Consider the following 20517-nt stretch of genomic DNA (forward strand, 5'->3'; position numbering starts at 1 on the left):
GTATGCGTACATAAAAATATATCAAAACATGAGAATAAAAGGAATTATGGTGGAGGAGCACTGGGAAAATGTAGAGAAAGCAAAGTTGAAAAAAAATCAGAACTTTAAAATATTCCGGGTTTTCCCCATACACAAACGAACTCAGTAATTTTGACTAATTCAGACAGAATTCTGGAAAACAAAAAATTTTAATTGTGATTATATTTCTGATCACTCTAGCTTGTTGTTTCCTTCAAAGAAAGAAAATTTTCTATTTGAAAAATACCCACAGACACAACAACATCAAGATCCCAGTAACCCTCTGAAGGAAGACGACACATTCCAGGCTCTGGACAAAATAAGGGGAAATGGCCCACAGTCCAGAGAAAATGCAATCACTAGAGACCAGCCATTAGATGAGCCAGATCCTGGAATCAGTGACAGGAACTTTGAAGCAGTTATGATAAATATATTTAAGGATTTAAAAGGAAAGAATGGTACTAAGGAATAAACAGATCAGAGAAAAGAATAAAGAACCAAGTAGAAATCAAGAATTGAAAGATACAATATCTGAAATAATAAATTTATTAAGCAGATAAATAGCCATTGAAGATAATAAAGTCAACATATACTCTTAATCTGAAGAAAGAATAAATACGTTAAAAAAAATCATGACCGGTGTCTCAATGATTTGTGTGACAGTATCAAATTGTCCAAAATATGTGTAAGTGGAGTTCCAGGAAAGGTACAGAAAAAGTTGAGGAATATTATTTGAAGATATAATGACTGAAACTTCCCCAAAACTGATGAAAAATGAACGTACTGATACAAGAAGTTCATCAAATCTCAAGAAAAATAACAACAAAGGTAATCACAGCCAAACTGTGATTTGGGGATGGCTACAGGAAGAATTTGCAGGAAGAATCCACCTGCAGTACAGGAGACACGGGAGACCTGGGTTTGGTCCCTGGGTCGGGAAGACCCCCTGGAAGAGGAAATGACAACCCACTCCAGTATTCTTGCCTGGAGAATCCCATGGACAGAGCAGCCTGGTGGGCTACAGTCCATGCGGTGGCAGAGTCGGACACGACTGAGTGACTAACACTTTCAACACACTGAAATTTTGCAGGGGAAAGGGCATGGGATCTCCAGATTGCTCTCCAGTGTTTCAGGGGGAAAACATACCCATGAGCCTGCAGGACAAAACAAATGGCTCAAAATGTAAGCAAGTGGTGAATCTGGGTGAAGAGATTAACATGAGGAGTTTCTTGTATTATTCTTGCCACTTTTCTGTGGGCATGACATATCAAAAGCAAAAGGTTACCAACACACACACACACTTTGTTATAATTATTCTCCACTTAATATAAGGAAATAGAAGCTCGGGGACACGAAGAGACTCACTCAGCCACAAAACTACTAGAAGCTGAACGCAAGTCTACTGACCACGGATCTTCCCCATGTTGCCGCCTGGTCCCATCAGACATTAACCCATCAACAGATGAGCCCCAGCCCTTAAGCCAGGCCTCCCTCCCTCATCCCTTCTGCTTTCTGCTCCCTTCTCCTGTCGCCCACCCAGACTTCCCAGTACCTGCTCCCCCCACACCAGCTTGGGTCCCACACAGAGCTTGACCCTTCCTCCTCCGTCCGTGTCCCCATCTCCATCTGGGTTGCTCGTCTCCTCCCACAGACGAGCAGAGTTCACTCTTGGTTTCAGTCTTTGGATCCCACCTTCTGCTCCCACCTGTGGGAACCCTCCCGGCATCCCTCAAATAAAGCCGCACGCCTCCCTCGGGTCTTCCCGCTTCATTTCCCTCCACTGCAAAGAGCCCACTGACAGGTCCTGTATTCATCTTCCTGGACAGAGTATGGCTTCCACAAGGATGGTCTATTTTTCTGTTCATTGCTATATATTCACAGTTCTTAGAATAGCTCTAATAGTTCTTGTAACAGCCTGGCATGTATGTGCCATGCTCAAAATAAATCTACCGAATGACTAATTGAACACAGGCATGCGATTCCAGTTATAATTGCAACAGAGTTTTTCTGGAAATTAATGAACTGATTCCAACACGTGTACAGAATAGAGGTGCTCCCTGTACAGAGTACCTGGCCATGAAGCTGCAGTAACTGAGAGTGACAGTCCTACGGGAACAGAGTTGTTGTTTAGTGGCTAAGTCATGTCCGACTGTTTGCAACCCCACGGACTGGAGCCCACCAGGCTCCTCTGCCCGTGGGATTTCCCAGGCAAGTATACTAGCGTGCTTTACTGGGTTGCCATTTCCTTTGCCAGGGGATCTTGCCAACCCAGGGACTGAACTCAAGTCTCCTGCATCGCAGGTGGATTCTTTACAGCTGAACCACCCGGGAAGCCCGCATGGGAACCCAGAGCTCCCTGAACTGGAGCAAAGTCCACTCCCTCTAGCACATGTGGGTGCGTGGGGGTCTGCCTGAGAATCAGGAACCAACTGGGAAAAGAAAGACTTGGTAACCGTTCACCACATGGGAAAAAATATCTAAAACAGAATTCTGACTTTACAGTATTCAAAAACAAATTCCAGATGATGAGAGGAAACATTCAGAAAACTCCTTAACACTGTAAGAAAAAGGAGATTAGGATATGACCTCATGGTAGGAAAAGCTTCTTAAAGACAGCCCCAACTCCCCCAAATCATCAACAATAGCGTATATCCGTTTGACTTCAAAATAAAAAAAGACACACATATGAAAAAGGTGTATGGTGGCATACACAAGAGATGAGTGAACTGGAGGACATCTTCAAGGCCTCCTATAACTCACCACAAAAAAGCTACGCAGCCGAACAGAAAGCCAGACCAAGAATGCATGCGGACTGATGACTTGCCAGAGAGGGAACCCCATGGTCAAGATGCACACACACACACAAATGCCCAGACTCCAGCAGTCACAGAAGAGCTCATTAACACAGGGGCATAGCCTTCACTCGTCAGATTAAAACAATTTCACCAGACAAAATCCAGTGTTGCCAAAGATGTGGAGACCAGGAGCTTTTGAAATACTTCCAGTGAGACTGAAAAACCTCTGTTCTGTAGAATACTGGCTCCTGTCAGGCTGGGGATACGCGCTTTCTCGGACACAGCACAAGACCACTCCCTGAAGCACTGTTTCTATTCAGAAAAGGGTGAATACACCAAAACATCCACTGATGGGAGAATAAAGAAATAAAACGTACTGTGCTTATTCTGCAGAATACAGTGGTTAGAGAAGTGGCCAGGTCTGTCCACACCAGTATAGAGCCCCAAGATACACACAGGAAGTGAGAAGTCAGAAGAGACCGATGCTGTGTCCATTTGTAAAACGCCAGAATGATAGCGTTCCCTGATGATACCAGGCAGCCATGTGAAGGACGGGTGGGAGTGCAGACCCGTGGTGCTGGCCGCCTCTGCGGAGAACAGGAGGCAACAGGGCAGTGACGGCTGCTTAGAGGAACTTTACTTCCATCTCAGTGCATTATTTAAAAAAGGAGGGCGTTAGTTATTACTTCTGGAGGGTGGGGGAGTGGGCATTTATTTGTCCTTTTCTGATTACTTGCCAGCTGTCTGCAGTGAGCTCCCTGTGCGCGACCACATCCTCCGTTCCAGGCCACCGGTGGCACTGGACACACTGAGGACTGCGTGATCCTAAACGTGACGCACGTCTAAGTGTGACTTTAGCCTTAAGTGACGGACAGACTCAGTCTTACCCTCTTGTGAGCTGAGGCTCACAGCATTCATCAACATGACTATTTATAAGCAAAACTGCATGGAAAACACTTTCTCCATGGAGACGAGGACTTCAGAGGGACCCCCATCTGTTGCACAGAATTTCAGTTCAGTTCCGTTGCTCAGTCCTGTCTGACTCTTTGCGACCCCAACGACAGCAGCGTGCCAGGCTTCCCTGTCCATCACCAACTTCCTGAGCTTGCTCAAACTCAGGTCTATGAAGTCGGTGATAACCCAAATCCCTTTTCTCTAGCACCATCTGGTGGAAAAGAGAGGAAACCTCATCTTGAACAAATCCCCACTGCTTTGAAGCAAATCAGCAACTGTGTGCTTTCTTAAGCACCATGTTCAAACTAAATTCTTCAGCCCACAGGTTAGATATGAAAGGTCTGCTCTTTTTGTTTCTCCTGCTTTGATTCCCTCTTTGAAAATTCTGTAATAGGTGATGGTTCTTCCTCAGTATACTGTTCTGAAACTACAAGCCACATTCATCTATATCTCAAACCCTCCAGAATCCACAGTTACAACAGTTGATTTCCATAGTAAAGATTTAGTGTCATTTGCTTTTACGTAAACTATGATAGCAGGTTTCCTTTAAGGACTTTTTGAATATAACATCTGTCACATAAATATGGAGTGGAAATTACAAGTACCCTCTTCCAAGCACTGGATGAAGACAGCAAAAGAAAAAAAAAAAAATACAGTATCATACCAAGAAAACAAGTTAGATTTTTCAGACATAAAAGAAAAACATTAAAAAAAAAAAAAGATATTAAAAAGGTGAAAAAAAAAACCAAAAAAAAACCCCAAACCATAGTAACAGGGTTATTCATGCCTCAATTCACAATACTGAGTTCCCTCATCCATTTACAATACAGAGAGGTCACTGAGCAGGGTGGTAAAATTACCCTGGAAAATTCCAACTGTACTTGCACCAAAGAAGTCCATTTTCGATGGTTTTCTATTAGTGTTTTACATGGCTCTGATTCCACTCGAGTTTTATAACCTGCTGTAACAGACAGCTTTTTAACTGTTTCCAAATCTGCATTAGCAGAGGACGGAAGTAAAGTCAAGAGGCACTCCCTCAGAGGCTCACATGTGCTGATTTCCATGCAGATGATTCAGATTTAGGGAGTTTTGTTCACCCCGGCCAGGTGGCCCTGGAGGTTCACACACACACACTGGGCAGTTGGTCTCCCTTTGCCTCCTTTCTCAAAGTTTAGGATGAAGACAGTCATCCCTGTGTTAGGGCTGACTGACGTGAGCTCGGACCTGCTCAGAGTCGCTGGGAACGAGCACTTGAGGTCAGTCAGAAAGTAATCCAACAGGCTTCGTATGTAGGCGCCATGACTCACGACTAAGACACTGGCTGCTAGGCCCGGGGTGCCGCTGTCAGAGTTAAACGTGGAGGCACAGTTCTTCCCTAAAGGAAATATCTCTGCCAGGGAACTTTCCAGACAGCTGCTCGGGGCTTCCTGGGAAAACTGTTCATTCTGACCGGCTTCTTTCAGGATCAGTTGACAAAGAAATTCAAAAAAGTCTTTCCCACGCCTTTTCAGCTGCAATGAAAGAAAAAAAAAAAGGTGAAATAAACTGACATTAATGACTATCTTAAGACATAAACAGGCTTCCCTGGTGGCTCAGATGGTAAAGAATGTGCCTGCAATGGAGGAGACCCGGCTTCAATCCCTGGGTCAGGAAGATCCCCTGAAGAAGGGAATGGCAACCCACTCCAGTATTCTTGCCTGAAGAATTCTACAGACAGAGCAGCCTGGCGGGCTACCGTCCATGGGGTCAAAAAGAGTTGGACACAATTGACTGAATAACACTTAGGATATAAACAGAACTGATTTTTCTGTAAGTCAGTAATACCACAGAAGCAGATGAAACTCTATTCATTCAATCAGTACTTCCACTGATACTAGTAAGTAAGCGCCTAATATATTTCTGGAACCATGAGAGCACTTTGGGGGCAAAGGTGAGTAAGTTACAATGCCCAACTCCTGACTTGAAGCAAACAGAAGGTCGTGAAACAGCATCACCTAGGAAACCGCGTCCAACGCTTCTGAAGCTCAATGACAGCAAGGATGAAAGGCCGGCCCTCGCTGAACTCTGCAAAGTCCTTACAAGGGAACTACGAAAATTAAAAATGGGGGAGACGACCACCCGTAACACACCTGAGCAGCAGAACACTCCAGGGGATATGATGTCACCTGGAGGGGTGGGGGCGGGGGAGGCGTGACGGCCTCTATCGGCTGCCCTCCCCGAGCGGCACACACCTGCTTCACTGACCCCCCCCCGTCACTGCAAAGACTGCTGCTCCCCGTTCTTAACAAGACCATCTAACAATGCATTTCCTCAAATCCATGATCAGTAATGATGCCAAATTAATAAACGAGATAGGACAGGTTAAAAGGGGGGAAAAATGGTATCATGCAGAGTTGTTCTGTGAACCAAACAACTTGCAAATTGCTCAGCTAAAACTCAGAAACATCTCGCTCACAAAGAGGAGTCAGGTTTCAGCTACTCGGACGTCGACCAGCTCGTGGACACAGCCACTTTCCCCCAGGCTGCATACCTGGTCCAAGGTCTCTCCTCCAGGCGGTGTGAATGCTGGGCACTCCTCCCCTGCCGCTTTGGCCATGGCCCTCAGCTCGCTCAGCGGCCTGCCTTCTGCAACCCCATATTTCTGCAATGATCCAACAGACAAAAGTGCCTCAAGGGGAATTTGCAATTCACAGACAATTAAGTACATGTTTACAGCACACTTTCAGCTTACTTTATCCTATCTCCTCTGAAAAGATGCAAACCCAGGTCCATGTGACTTCATAGCTCGTTAGCTGTTTAGGCTCTTAAAAATCAAGACTTAGCAAAATGCACAAGTCACAGAGGAAATACCAATGGCCAAGAGACACGGAAAATCTACCTTCTCAGGAATCCATAGTAAGAAAGATTAAAATGACACCTTTCATAAGTCATTAAATCAGAAGACCAAAGAGACCACTAACAACCAGTGTTGATGTAGAAGGATCAGAGGCTGGGAAGAGAACTTTTCACTTTTAAACTCTTCTGTACTAAGTCCTCACAAGTATGCCTTACTTTTATAATTTAAGATGCCTCTCGCCTACGATTTTAATGATTAAATAAGACACTATTCACGAGAGTAAGTAAGAGTAATTGCCACACAGTAGATTCTTCATGTAATAGCCAATTTCACATCCCAAGCAGGAAGGCATTTGATTTCTAGCCATGGGATAAACTGAGTTGCTGTAGTGATATTTTATGGTAGAAGAACAACGTATAAGTAAGCTATTAATACTTACCCTTTCTCGGAGTCTTGAATCATACTTTACTGTCATATCTTTGCAAAATTTGCTCTTCTCCAAAATCCCATGCACGGTCTGCAAATCAAAAGACAACCATTTCTTTTCTCATAAAAATAATCATTACTGGGGAATCCTCTAGCACGCCAATGGTCGGGGCATGCTTCCATTGCAGGGGGCACTGTTCAGATCCTTGGTTGGGGAACTAAGGTTCTGTATGACATGCACCCCGCCCCCCGAAAAAAATCATTCTGGGAGGGCTCAGGATGGTATCATAGGAAGACTCTCAACTCACCTCCTCCCAAGGACAAGGAAAACCCCAAAAGGCTAATAGTAGATTTTCTAGTAGAAATCTTACAGGTCAGAGGTAGTGGTGTGACATATTCAAAGTGCTGAGAATTCCAGCTAAAAATACTCTACCCAGCAAGGTTGCTCGGAATTGAAGACAAGATCAAGAGTTTTCCAAACAAAAACTAAAGGAGTTCATCACCACGAAACCAGCCCTACAAGAAATATATATGGGGCTTCTTTAAGCTTAAAAGAAAGGGCACTAATTAATAGCAAGAATACATGAAAGCAAAAATCTTATTGGAAAAGGTATATATATTAATATAATAAAGGTTGTAGATCAATCACTTATAAAAAGTTATTTACTGACAAATATATATGTGTCAGATATATACACACATATATAACATACACATTTATAATTTTCTCCCTCTATGTGTCTTATTTATGCTTTGTCCCAAAAAACTTTCATAAAGACCTTTCTCCTGTGTTTTCTTATAGAAGCCCCATAGCTTTAGCTTTTAGACTTGTTCTATGATGGGCTGCAAGTTAGTTTTTGTGTACTGTGTAGGCAAGAGTCACATGTCATGTTTTTCCAGATGGCTGGCCCATTGTTTCAACACCTTTTATTGAAAAGACCACCCTTTCAAACACAGAATTATCTTGGCATCTCTGTCAAAGTCCAACTGACCAAAAACACTTACAAAAACAACTGAGCATGTGAGTGTGGGTCCCTCAACTCACGCTTGAAAGAGAAAGTCTTTATTTCACCTTAATTTTTGAAAGCACTGCAGGGTTGTCATTTCTTCAAAGTATCTTTTACCTTCACACTCACCCCAACTCTCTTCCCTGTTTCCCTTTTGAGACTTCAACTATATGTTGAAGTCTGCACTGCCTGGTACTGTCCCACAGTTCAGAGACTCTTCATTTTTCCTTTTCCAGCCTTTTTTCCTTCCACAGTTAATTTTGGAATGTTCAGTTTCCATGTCTTCACATTCACTGACCTCCTCTTCTACAGTGTCTGTTGCTGCTGCTGCTGCTGCTGCTGCTAAGTCGCTTCAGTTGTATCCGACTCTGTGCGACCCCATAGACAGCAGCCCACCAGGCCCCGCCGTCCCTGGGATTCTCTAGGCAAGAACACTGGAGTGGGTTGCCATTTCCTTCTCCAATGCATGGAAGTGAAAAGTCAACGTGAAGTCGCTCAGTCGTGTCCGACTCTTAGCGACCTCATGGACTGCAGCCTACCAGGCTCCTCCATCCATGGGATTTTCCAGGCAAGAGTACTGGAGTGGGGTGCCATTGCCTTCTCCATCTACAGTGTCTAACCTACTGCTAATCCCACCCTGTGGAATTATCATTTCAGAACACTGCCTTTTTCATCTCTAGAAGATGGAGTTGCTTCTGCCGCCTCCTACTTCTCCCCTCGTTATGCTCCTCTGAGGGCAGTTTAGCCTCACGGTGAAGGGGTGACACACTCTCTGTATTCAGCAAAGCCTCCACTTGTGCTGTGGGAGCTCTCACACCTCCCCACTTTGTGTGGGCCCCAGGAATCAACTGGACAACCGCACCCCAGCAACTGTTCTCCCCCGGAGTTCCGTTTTCTGCCCTCGTGCGGTTCCAGCCACACCTGTGCAGACTAACTGTTCACCAGAGACTGATGAGGACTTCTATACACGTGTCTAGAGTCTTCTCTGTGCATTTCTCCCTCCAGCACGCCCACAGATTTTAGTTACTTAAGCCTTCCAAATTCTAAGCTTTGTTCCCTCAACTCGGAGACCAATGACCTCCAGCTGGCTGCTTTTGCAGAAGTCTGGAGATCACTTTAGTCAGAAAACCACGACAACTGAGGGCTCATCCCCTTTGTTTCACCCCATCTGAGACTGCAGCCCAAGCTTCCTGGAGTCCACTATCTGAAAACAGTTGTCTCACAGGTTTTGTCTTGTTTTCTGGTTGTTTGTTGGGGGAGGCTACATTCCAGCCCTGTTATTCCCCCATGGTTGTCACTAAAGTCTCCTTCCCTTAGCTTTCAGAAGTTGATTTGGTTTTTTCAAACCTCTAGGATTGTTTTTATAGTAATCTGCTCCCTAAAGATATTTCACACATCTTTCATTTCTTTATAGCAACATAACTGCTTTTTAAACTCTGAGTTTCAATATCTGATATCTCAATCGTTAAATCTCTGGTGTTTCCACTGAGTTTCTCTCACAACACCCTCTTTGCCTTTTTTTTGGCATTTTGTTAGACATTTCCCCCCAAGCTGCTCTGATTAAATTACCAAACTAAAATAAAATATAAAAGTGAAATAAAAAGAACTTCTGTCAGCGAGGAAAGAGGATTGGGGATGATGTTTGTGTGCGATTTAATTCTCTATGAACTCTGGGAGGAAATTTTTCAAGGTACAACTGTTGAAACTTTTGACTTACGAGCCTCATCCTTGACTAAACTTACCTGCTTTGTCCTTGTAAGGTCACTGGAGAAAACATGAGTAAACTTCACATCTTTAAGAAATATACCAGCAGCAGCTGCTTGTTTAAATCCAGTTTCTGAAAGAGGCTCATCTATTCCTTGTCCTGCAGTATTAAGAGAAGGAACAATAATGTTCAAATATATATAACGGATGCAAATAAAAATCATACCTAAGAGAATATAAAGAGCGTTTATATTTTATTAAGACTTCCTTGAGTACTTTCCACATAACTGTTCAGAAAACCAAAAGCAAGCAAAATTAAGCTATAATCCCTATAGAGGTTCAGGTATCCAAGTGTTTTCCAGCATGTCTGCCTGATGGGAACTGGTGGGTGATGAGACTGTCTTCAGCTCCCCTGCCTTGCACCGCCCACCGCTTTACCAGCCTGTTTCATTAGTGCTGCCTCTGATCTACCTTCTCGGCCCAGCTGCTGTATTTGGGTGGTTGGATCATCACCTGGAGAAGTTTTCCTTCTTTATCTCCACTGTTTAAATTCAGTAACATACAGTACTGCAAATTACTCTCCATAAAGGCCGACAAGCCTTCTACCAGCTTAGAGCAAAGATCAGTTCGGCCAGCGACACGACACAGGACAATAAACCATCGTGAATGAGGGTCAGCAGAAACAACGGGTAACGGACTTGGAACCGCCAGTGCTTGAGACGTGGGATCAGCAGAGGCTGCACTCTGCATCACAAAGACAAGCAACAGCAAGTCCTCAAAACCAGACAGGTTTCTGAAGGGGCTAAACAAATCTTTCAACAATGAAAAAACGGAATTGCTGTGGAGGTAAAAAATATCCCTCAGTGGATAAAAGGAAATTCATTAAGCTGAGAAGCTTCACGAACCCAAAGGTAAGGCTGAAGTCGTCCCCTGTGCCCCTTTCCCACAGATATGAGGAGATAAGAGCACGTCTCAGACAAGTTAAGACATGGAGGAAGGACAAGGATTCCTAACTACAGCCAGTGGGAACTCAAGAGAGAGAGAAATGGAGAACAAGAAGCATGAAATGGAACAGGAAGTGCTAAATGAAGAATAGGAAGTGTGAAATGGAGAACAGGAACTATGAAACAGAAATAGGAACAGGAAGTGCTAAATGGAGAACAGGAAGTGTGAAATGGAGAATAGGAAGTATGAAACAACAGGAAGTGTGAAATGGAGAACAGGAACTATGAAACAGAACAGGAAGTGTGAAATGGAGAATAGGAAGTGTGAAACGGAGAATAGGAAGTATGAAATAATAGGAAGTGTGAAATGGAGAACAGGAAGTGTGAAATGGAGAATAGGAAGTATGAAACAACAGGAAGTGTGAAATGGAGAACAGGAACTATGAAACAGAACAGGAAGTGTGAAATGGAGAACAGGAAGAGCGAAATGGAGAACAGAAATCAGGAAAGACATAAAACTACAGATAAAGGAAACATGATGCACACCAAGGATAAATTATTAAAAAAAAAAAAAACCTACCAGATTTAGGAAGAGAAACTGTAGAAAACCAAAATAAAAAGACTTTAAAAACAGCTACAGAGAAAGACAGATGGGACACCATGGGATATGATGGGACACCATGGCCATGATGGGATATCCACCATGGGACACCATTTGGTTGAGAGAAGATCTCTGGACAGGAGCAACAGAAGCCAAAATAAAAAAACCCAGCAGAGTAATGGCTTCCAAAAGAACCATCAGTCTAGAACTGGACTAAAGAAGACTAAAGAAAATAGACACAGAACTGCCTGGAATAGAACTGATTGAAACTATCTTTACCACCAACCGATTTACACAAGAGAACTTCTCAGAAAAGATGCTTCAGGAATGAAGGTCCGAGATGCAAAAGAAATGGTGACAGGAGAAGCTGGCAAGTATGGCTGTAAATTAAACAAACACTAAGTAAAATAATGCCTAGGTTGCACAGGTGAAAAGGACAGGAGACTAAAACAACAGCACATGCCAACACATCTTTCAGGAGAGAGGATATTTACCTTATACTTTATTAGGTATGAATGGTGAAGATACAAAGACAACTATTAAAAGAACAGACATGGCTTATTTCAAGGCCAGAAGGCAAGATAACAGTGGGTTGGATAAGGGAAAGAAAAGCAGGCACCTAAGAAGTAAAGGTGAGTGAGAAGGAAAAGATTAGAAAACGAAGAAAAAAAAAGAACCACAAAGGAAAAATCCAAACACACCAGAAACCAGAGTCAACATGGATTAAACCACTCTCACCAGTTAACAAAAAGACTGCTTTTTTTTTTTTTTAAGAGAACCAGAATCAGCTGCCTACCATTGACAAGGTTAACACTTAGGAGACCAGTACCCAGCAATGCTGAAAAGAAAGGGATGGGAAAATACACACCAGGAAAATTCCAACCCCACACAGCTGGAGCTGCCATATCACTCTCAGAAATACATGACTTTGTGACAGAAGTCTCACTAAGGATTGTGAAGATAACTATAAATAAGGTTCAATTCACCAGGAAGATAGAGCAATCTTTAAATTTGTATGTACCTAATAAAATAGTCTCGAAGGATGTAAAAGCAGAATATATATATATAAAGCACAAATTGATAAAATTGAAGGTATTTAAGGATGAATTGGCCATCACAGTGGGAAATTCAATATATCTCATGCATAAACTGACCCTTAGGTCATACAGGCACATGAGTAAATTTACAAAACTAGTAAAGTATGGGAAGATTTGAACGACAAAATCAAGATTAATGATTTGATATCAAACTCCAAACCCAACAATTAGAAAACAAAGATTTTTCTCAAACATATAGTAAATTTATAAAAACTGACCACGCTAACCAATTTCAGACATATTACCAAATAAGCCATATTGTCAAAACAGAAAGCAATCACACTCTAAGTCAATCACAAAAGATGAAGAACAAAACCAAAGAGTCCACTCATTTGGAAATTTAAAAAACAGTTCGAAATAACTTACAGAAATCATAAATCATAATGGAAATTTAAGATACTTGGTACTGACTATTTACTAGATTACTATAAATCGAAACTGTAGGCATGCAACAAAAACGGTACTTAGAACCATATAAGCTTGAATGCTGACAAAACTTAAAAGAAAAAGGTGGCTGTGACTGAAGAAACTAAGCATCTAACTTCCAAAGTGAGAAAAAGAACACAAAACAAATCTAAACAACAGGTCCTGAACATGGAAACTTTTATTCATGTTCTACTGCCAGTTTCAAATGAAACGAGACAAGTGAGCAGGGCCCATGAACAAACAAGGTAATGAGTCCTGAGGATGCTCTGCGTGGGGCCCAGGTCAGTGGGAAACAGACTGGTTTCCAGCAGAAGGAGGCAGGCACGTGGGGTATTAAAAATCAGCTCCTGCAAACACCAGATGTCCCTAGCCCCAAAATATAAAACTCAACGCTTGTATCATCAGAGCACAGAAATAGCATGTCTAGCTGAAAGATATTCTTTAGAAGCCAGACCAGCTGGATCGCAGGGAGATTAAAAGAACCTGAGCCCAAATTAACAGAGCAAGCTCGGCTGAGGTGGGGTGGGGAGCAAGACAGAATAAAGTAACAACCCCATGTGAGAACAGGAATTCTCTTTTTAAACTATTTATTTCTTACGACTAAAAATAATATATCTTAGCAGGAAAAATACCATTAACACCAGCCAGTAAATTTTTGTTTTCAAATATGAAGTCATTTTAAACCCTGGCAGATATATTTGAAGACAATTAGACCCAATGCAGCTCCTTAATCAGCTGAGAGGTCGCTTTGGAGCCGCCCACAAACAATTTAGACCACTGGTCTTCACATCCAACTCACTCAAGATACTCACTCCTCTTGAGTACCATCTACTCTGATCATACTTCTGTGACCATAGGCTTTAATTCCGTAATCCCAGCTCACAGTCCAGACCTGCCCCCGGTCCATCCTACCCTATCAGATCTCTTTAACCTACATTTCACATGAACATGAACAGAGAGAGCTAAACAATAAAAGTCAGAGAATACCAACCTTGAATTATTTTCTCCTTGTTAAGTCTTGTTTCTCCACTAAAATAGAAACACAGGGAGAAAGCCTTTATTATCAAATTAGGTTACTTTTGAAATGAGGGGGAAAAAATCAGCAATGAAAGGTCACGATATTTGTAAAGACAGCACATTGTACCTACGTAAGAATCTAACCTGTAAAAATGACACTCTAAACTATCTGCAGCTGTCTATTCTATGTACCGAATTGATGAGCTAAAAATTTCAAACTGTTCCAAAGTAAAATGTATATAGATAAATCTTCAGTGAATTGAAGGCAGAGAATATTACTTTTCAAAGTATATGTACAGATACACAATGGAGTGTCACTCAGCCATAAAAAGAAATGAATCTGAGTCAGTTGTAAGTGATGTGGATAAACCCAGAGCCTGTCGTACAGAGTGAAGCAAGTCGGAAAGAGAAAAACAAATATTGTATATTAACACATACATACGCAATCTAGAAAAAAGTCTTGATGCACTCCTTGCAGGGTAGGAACAGAGACACAGATGTAGAAAGCGCATCTGTGGACGTGGTGGGGGAGGATGGCGGGGGCGGGGGGCAGACGAACTGAGTAGCACCGAGATGTACACACCACCACGTGTACAACAGATAGCTAGAGGGAGCTGCTGCACAGGGCAGGGGGCTCAGCTCGGCGCTCCGTGAAGCTAGGAGGGAGGGACGGCAGGGAGGCAACGTACGTGTACCGGTATCTGACTCATACTGTTGTACAGCAGAAACTAACAAAACACTGTAAAGCAATTATACCCCAATTAAAAAAAAAAGTGTATGTACAGACAGAAAATCTTTGTTAAATCTTCAAATATGTTGACCAAAACTACTTCCCAGATGTCAGGACCAAATAGGACAGCCAGTCCACCCATTCATCTGCTGGGCTGAGCGAGCAGGTCCAGGGGACCATGAGTGGAGCGGAAAGGGGTACAGGGACCCACAGTCCCCACCCTGGCTTCCGAGTCCTCGAGTGGCCCCAGCTGCTCCGCTCTGCAATGCTGAGGGATTACAAAACCAAACCCAGCCCATTCTGAAGCAACCAGAAGAGTGACAGGGTGAGAAACACTGTCACAAAACAACTGGATTGAGGCTGGCCAGGGGAGGGCGGGGCGCACTGGCATCCTATGGGGCAGATTTTGCTTTCAAATCACCTTATAAACATCACAGAGAAGCAATCTAGTAACAGGATTTTTTCCCCCAAAAAAAATGTGCACAAATATTTAGTTTTACAGCTTTGTAAATGTTTGTTACAAACCAAACATTTCTCGAGAGGTTTGTACAAATTCTTGAAGCAACTGGTTATAGCTAATTTGGGGAGTGGGAAAGAAAAGTGGGTGGCTAGAATAGGTTTACTATTAATCCACTTCCCTAACCAAAGCTTGGCTTGTAGCAGCCACAGGGAAAATCAGGAGAGTGGAAAGGTCAGAGGAGTATATTTTGAAGGAGTCAGGAGTAACAGCACTCATTTGCAAAATCTGCAGTGGGATTCACTTCCAAGACAGATATCCGACTCTGTAAGAATCCCAAGCCTTATGACAAGAAGCCAAGTCTGATGACTGGCCATTTATAGGCCCTCAAATATGCACCGTTCGTTTGGGGGATTATCACGCTGTTCTTCACTTTAAAAGACATTTTATTTTGTTAGTTCTGGTTTATGCTCGACAGCGCTTCTCTAGAAACCATGTAAGAGAGCTTAATTTCCTAATCACATCCTTTTAAATAATTCAAATTCAGCAGACAAGTACTTGGGTTTGCCACAGGAGAGACAAATCATGGGACATTAGGGTACAACTGGGGCGAGTTGTCAAAGTAGATGTTCTGGTATACACGAGAATGGAGTGTACTCTCCCGCTATTCAACCATGAATATACAGCCTTACAGTGATTCCTCCACAATTAATTCATTTGAAAATAGCGAAGTTTCCAAGGGCTAGGAATGTGAGGATTTTCACTGGATGGTTGGGTGGGAGTTAGGGAATGTGAAATACCCAATTCATGATACATTTGTATCTACATTAGATTAGTCCTAGCTGCACAGGCTCTTCCAATTAATCAATCCTATTCCCAGAAAACACACATCACAGGAACATAGCAATTACATGTATCTTTATAAGAGTTTACAGATGATCCAATATTCAACTTGCCTGCTCTATTAGAACAATGATTAGCATTCAGTGAAAACTAAGTAACTGCCAAAAGAGGCAGAATTAAAAAAATAAAATCAGTGTTGCTGTCAATACCTATATTAATTAATCATCTTTCAGGAATTAAAAGTAAATTAGTTTGTAAAAATGTTTAAAGAACTAGCTAAAAATGGAAGTGAAATGGAGTAGTTTGGCAGGCAACTAACTGCAAACACCTACAAGAACGTTTCGAGGGAACCAGAGGCTTTTCTGCATTTATTGGGGTTTTCAACAATGCTGTTCTAAGACCATGAGAAACTACAGCTCAATCAGATTAGTAAACTTGAAGTCTGAAATCTGGGGTATTCTGTTCCAACAATGATACACACTGGCACTCTCACGTTCAAGGATGTTGATGAAGATCAACATGCTGACAGTAACAGCACAAGATTCATAAAGAATCTGGCTGAGCTTAAAGCACAAGATTCATAAAGGGTTTGGCTGAGCTTAAATTGCAATTAAAAAGTTTTCTTCCATTATCAGAAGAGTCACCATTCAATAAAACTCAATTCAGTTCAGTCGCTCAGTCGTGTCCGACTCTTTGCAACTCCATGGACTGCAGCACGCCAGGACTCCCTGTCCATCACCAACTCCCAGAGTCTACTCAAACTCATGTCCATTGAGTCAGTGATGCCATCCAACCATCTCATCCTCTGTCGTCCCCTTCTCCTCCTGCCCTCAATCTTTCCAGGATCAGGGTCTTTCCAAAGAGTCAGCTCTTTGCATCAGGTGGCCAAAGTATTGGAGTTTCAGCTTCAACATCAGTCCTTCCAATGAACACCCAGGACTGATCTCCTTTAGGATGGACTGGTTGGATCTCCTTGCAGTCCAAGGGACTCTCAAGAGTCTTCTCCAACACCACAGTTCAAAAGCATCAGTTCTTTGGCGCTCAGCTTTCTTTATAGTCCAACTCTCACATCCACACATGACCACTGGAAAAACCATAGCCTTGACTAGACAGACCTTTGTTGACAAAGTAATGTCTCTGCTTTTTAATATGCTGTCTAAGTTGGTCATAACTTTCCTTCCAAGGAGTAAGCGTCTTTTAGCATCTTGTTTCTTTTCCTGAAAGAATCATCAATTTTTAGCTTTGAGAATTCTGAAGGAGGAAACTAACTATTCCCTATCAATTATTTCAACACTTTCTCTGCAGTTTCTTATGGATGCCCGTGTGCTTGATGGCTAAGTAGCGTCCAACTCTTTTTGACCCCATGGACTGCAGCCTGCCAGGTTCCTCTGTTCATGGGGTTTTCCAGGCAAGATTACTGGAGTGGGTTGCCATTTCCTCCTCCAGTGGATCTTCCCGACCCAGGGATCAAACCTGCATCTCCTGCACTACAGGTGGATTCTTTATCACTGAACCACCAGAGAAGCCCTTTCCCATGAACAGAAAAGAACAAAGCAAACTGTTCTTATCACTCTTCACAGTCAGATCACAAGAAGTAAAAAGTAGCTTCTGAAATGGCTGGTGATAGTCAAGCAATCCACAAACACTAGGCTTTAATTCTAAAATAGGAGTCAGAAGGGCAAAGCAGTTAACAGGATGGGCCACAGTACCACCACCTTGGTTTAAACCCCCTCCCCAACTCATCACGTGATTTTAAGCAAGTCACATGACCTCTGTGTCTGTTTCCTCATCTGCAAATTGAGAGGCCCTCTTTACCACACTGGATGGTGGTCAGAATTTAATTACAACAGTACCTGGCAAATACTAATTCATTAAGACTTATTTTTAAATTAAGTCCTCAAAGGATTTCTTTGAGGAACAACTTTACACCTTTCAAGCCCTTTTTAAGAAGGGAGGAGGGGATAAAATATACATTCATGTAACAATTATCTATTAAGCATCTAAATAGGGATCAGCTTGTTTTTCAAGGGGTGGTTTAGCCTAGATTTTCTATGGCTTCTGGGCTTCAATTTTATGTCAGGCACTGGGTCAGGCATCTAGAAAGTGCTGCAAATTAAGAGGAAAGTGCCATCAAGACTAGTTCCTGTTCTGCTACGGAGTAGCTGTAAGTCCTTGGAAGGTCACATGATGGTAATAAACCATTCTATAACATGCAGAGGAATGGGGTGGAGAAAGGATCTCCATTTCTCGCTTGGCCATTAAAATCCTGTGAGTCCTAAACGGACAACTTCAGATAACAGCTGAGATAACCTTCCTATTCAGGAAGAACAGGACCAAAAAAAGACAGCAACTAAAGGCAGCTTGACAAGGTTAGACCATTCTGATGTTGCTTGCAAGCTCCAACAAGTCAAAAATGGAATCTTAGTGACCCGTAACCCAGTCCTCTGATACACAGAAGCCACTCAGAATGCTGGTCCCATTAACCACACACACACATACTGGACCACACGCTGCATTTTTATCAGAGCTGTCCTTAACACAAACAAAAGTTCGTTAATTCTCATATATGCTCCCCACCCCTCCCCAGTGCTATGCACTTTACCTTTCTAACATTTAATGATCACACTAATCCAGTGGGGTGGGGGCTATCACTATCCCCATTTTATAAATCAGGAAACTGAGGTCGTGTAAATTAAGTCGGTTAAAGGAAGCCCAGGTTACAAGGCTCCCAGGTGGAGCCCAGATTCCAATCTATGTCGCCCTTGCTTGAAAAATCTGTGCTCCTGACCGCCCTGAACTCAGTTAACACCGGGCAAACATAGAGTCGAAAAGGAAAAGGAAGGCATGGCAAGATATGTCAGCATTTGGCTCCCTGTAACGCTGCATGTTAAAAATATTTGTTGAGGGCGGTGCAGGCGGCTGAGAGCAGGGCGAGGCGCCCCCCCCCCCCCACGGCCCCAGCTCCTCCCCCAGCGACCGAAGCTCTGCGGGGAAGAGAATCTCAGACCCGAGCCTGGGGGACAGAGGGTACAGAGTGGGAGCAGAGCCTGCAGGGGAAAGGTCAGCCCCGAGCCGGTCCACGCTGCAGACCCTGCGGGCCCAGCTGGGGGCAAACGCGCGGCCCGGGAGGTGAGGGGACTCGACTGTGTCTTCGGATTCAGCCAGCCCCAAGCTGGGGTGAGGTGGGGGGGGGGGGGGTGGCGGGACCTTGACCTCACTCCTTCCGACATCCCTGTCCCCACGTACTGGGGGACCGATGACATCTGACCCCTGGCCTTCTGCTCAGCGTCGCTGGGCCAGTAGAGCCGGAAGGGGGTAACTCACTGGGAACATCCAGAAATCGCCAGGCCGAGCAGAGGGGGAACACACGTGACAGGACTGGCGCGGCGGGTGCGGATCCTGGGTCCCCCCGGCCCAGCCCCGCAGCACGCCACGGAAGGGACAAGGGCAGCCCGCGACGGCCATACTCACTGCCGGACCACGGTCAGAGCGAAGCGCGTCATCCCGCCCACGCCCGGAGCCAGAGGACCAAGGACCTCAGCGCCGCCAGAATCCGCACCCGCTGCCCAGCACTGCACCCGCTGCCCAGCACTGCGCCCGCCGAGCCCCGCCGCTTCCGCACCGCGCCGCCGGCCGGCTCCGCAGCTATAGGTGAAGGCGGACTCTACGTCACTCCCTGACCAGCCAATCAGAGAGGCGGAGGCCCGGCAGGTCGCGAAGACTGATGGGTGGCCAGATCCCGCCCAGGGCCGTGGCGCGTGCGCCGCTGCGCGCAGGCCCGTGATTGGAGCGCGGCAGGTGCGGCGGCCCCGCCCCGAGCCCGGCAGACGGGTCGCGCCGGGGCAAACCCAGGGCTGGAGGCTCAGCGATGATAAGGCTGCTGCGGCTCCGATTGCGGTTAGTCTGATTTGAGGCTGGAGTGCGGCCAGCAGTCCTGCTTCGTGGATGTACAGCTCCAGACACGTTCGGTCCTAGGGTTTAATGTTAACCGCTGGCACTGGGAGCGTGGGGTCAGCAGTGTGCTTAGACCCACCCGGCTTCAGCCCCCACCTCCGCCTAGACTGACCTGCTCCGGGCACAAAGTCCTAGGCTTGGCCCCTGGCAGCCCTTTGGCAACCCACTCCAGTACTCTTGCCTGGAAAATCCCATGGGCGGAGGAGCCTGGTAGGCTGCAGTCCATGGGGTCGCGAAGAGTCGGATATGACTGAGCGGCTTCACTTTCACTTTTCACTTTCATGCACTGGAGAAGGAAATGGCAACTCACTCCAGTGTTCTTGCCTGGAGAATCCCAGGGACGGGGGAGCTTGGTGGGCTGCCGTCTATGGGGTCGCACAGAGTCGGACACAACTGAAGCGACTTAGCAGCAGCAGCAGCAGCAGCCCTTATCTGGACTAGGCCTCTTGTATCGCCTGCAGGGCCCGATTTTTACCAAAAATCCTGCGAAGCCACTTGCTGGAGAATCCTTCCACCCTTGATGTCTAATCGAACTGCTCTTCCTCCATTCTGTAAATAAAATCACGTTCCTCTCCGTCCGCATTTCCCCAATATCTCACCTAGTTCCTCATGGTCGTATTTTCCGTTCTCTACCTCATTTTCTATTCTATCCTTCACCCTGCACCCTTGGCTATGCATGTGTGCTCAGCTGTGTGTGACTCTGTGATC

The 20517-nt window shown here is 44.5% G+C and overlaps 1 protein-coding gene across 2 annotated transcripts; it reads right to left on the bottom strand.

Annotated features, from left to right (window-relative positions):
- Nucleotides 1-169: 169 nt before the first annotated feature.
- On the bottom strand, nt 170-19398 carry TIGAR (TP53 induced glycolysis regulatory phosphatase). Of its 2 annotated transcripts, none has more exons than XM_024992176.2 (6): nt 19102-19320; nt 13800-13837; nt 9779-9900; nt 7043-7120; nt 6298-6408; nt 170-5278 (listed from the first exon to the last, which is right to left on the bottom strand). In XM_024992176.2, the coding sequence occupies exons 1-6, from the start codon at nt 19116-19118 to the stop codon at nt 4847-4849; spliced, it is 798 nt and encodes a 265-aa protein (XP_024847944.1). In that variant the 5' UTR covers nt 19119-19320; the 3' UTR covers nt 170-4846.
- Nucleotides 19399-20517: the final 1119 nt, after the last annotated feature.

The sequence above is a fragment of the Bos taurus genome, chromosome 5, assembly GCF_002263795.3.
Source record: "Bos taurus isolate L1 Dominette 01449 registration number 42190680 breed Hereford chromosome 5, ARS-UCD2.0, whole genome shotgun sequence".
Taxonomy (NCBI): Eukaryota; Metazoa; Chordata; class Mammalia; order Artiodactyla; family Bovidae; genus Bos; species Bos taurus.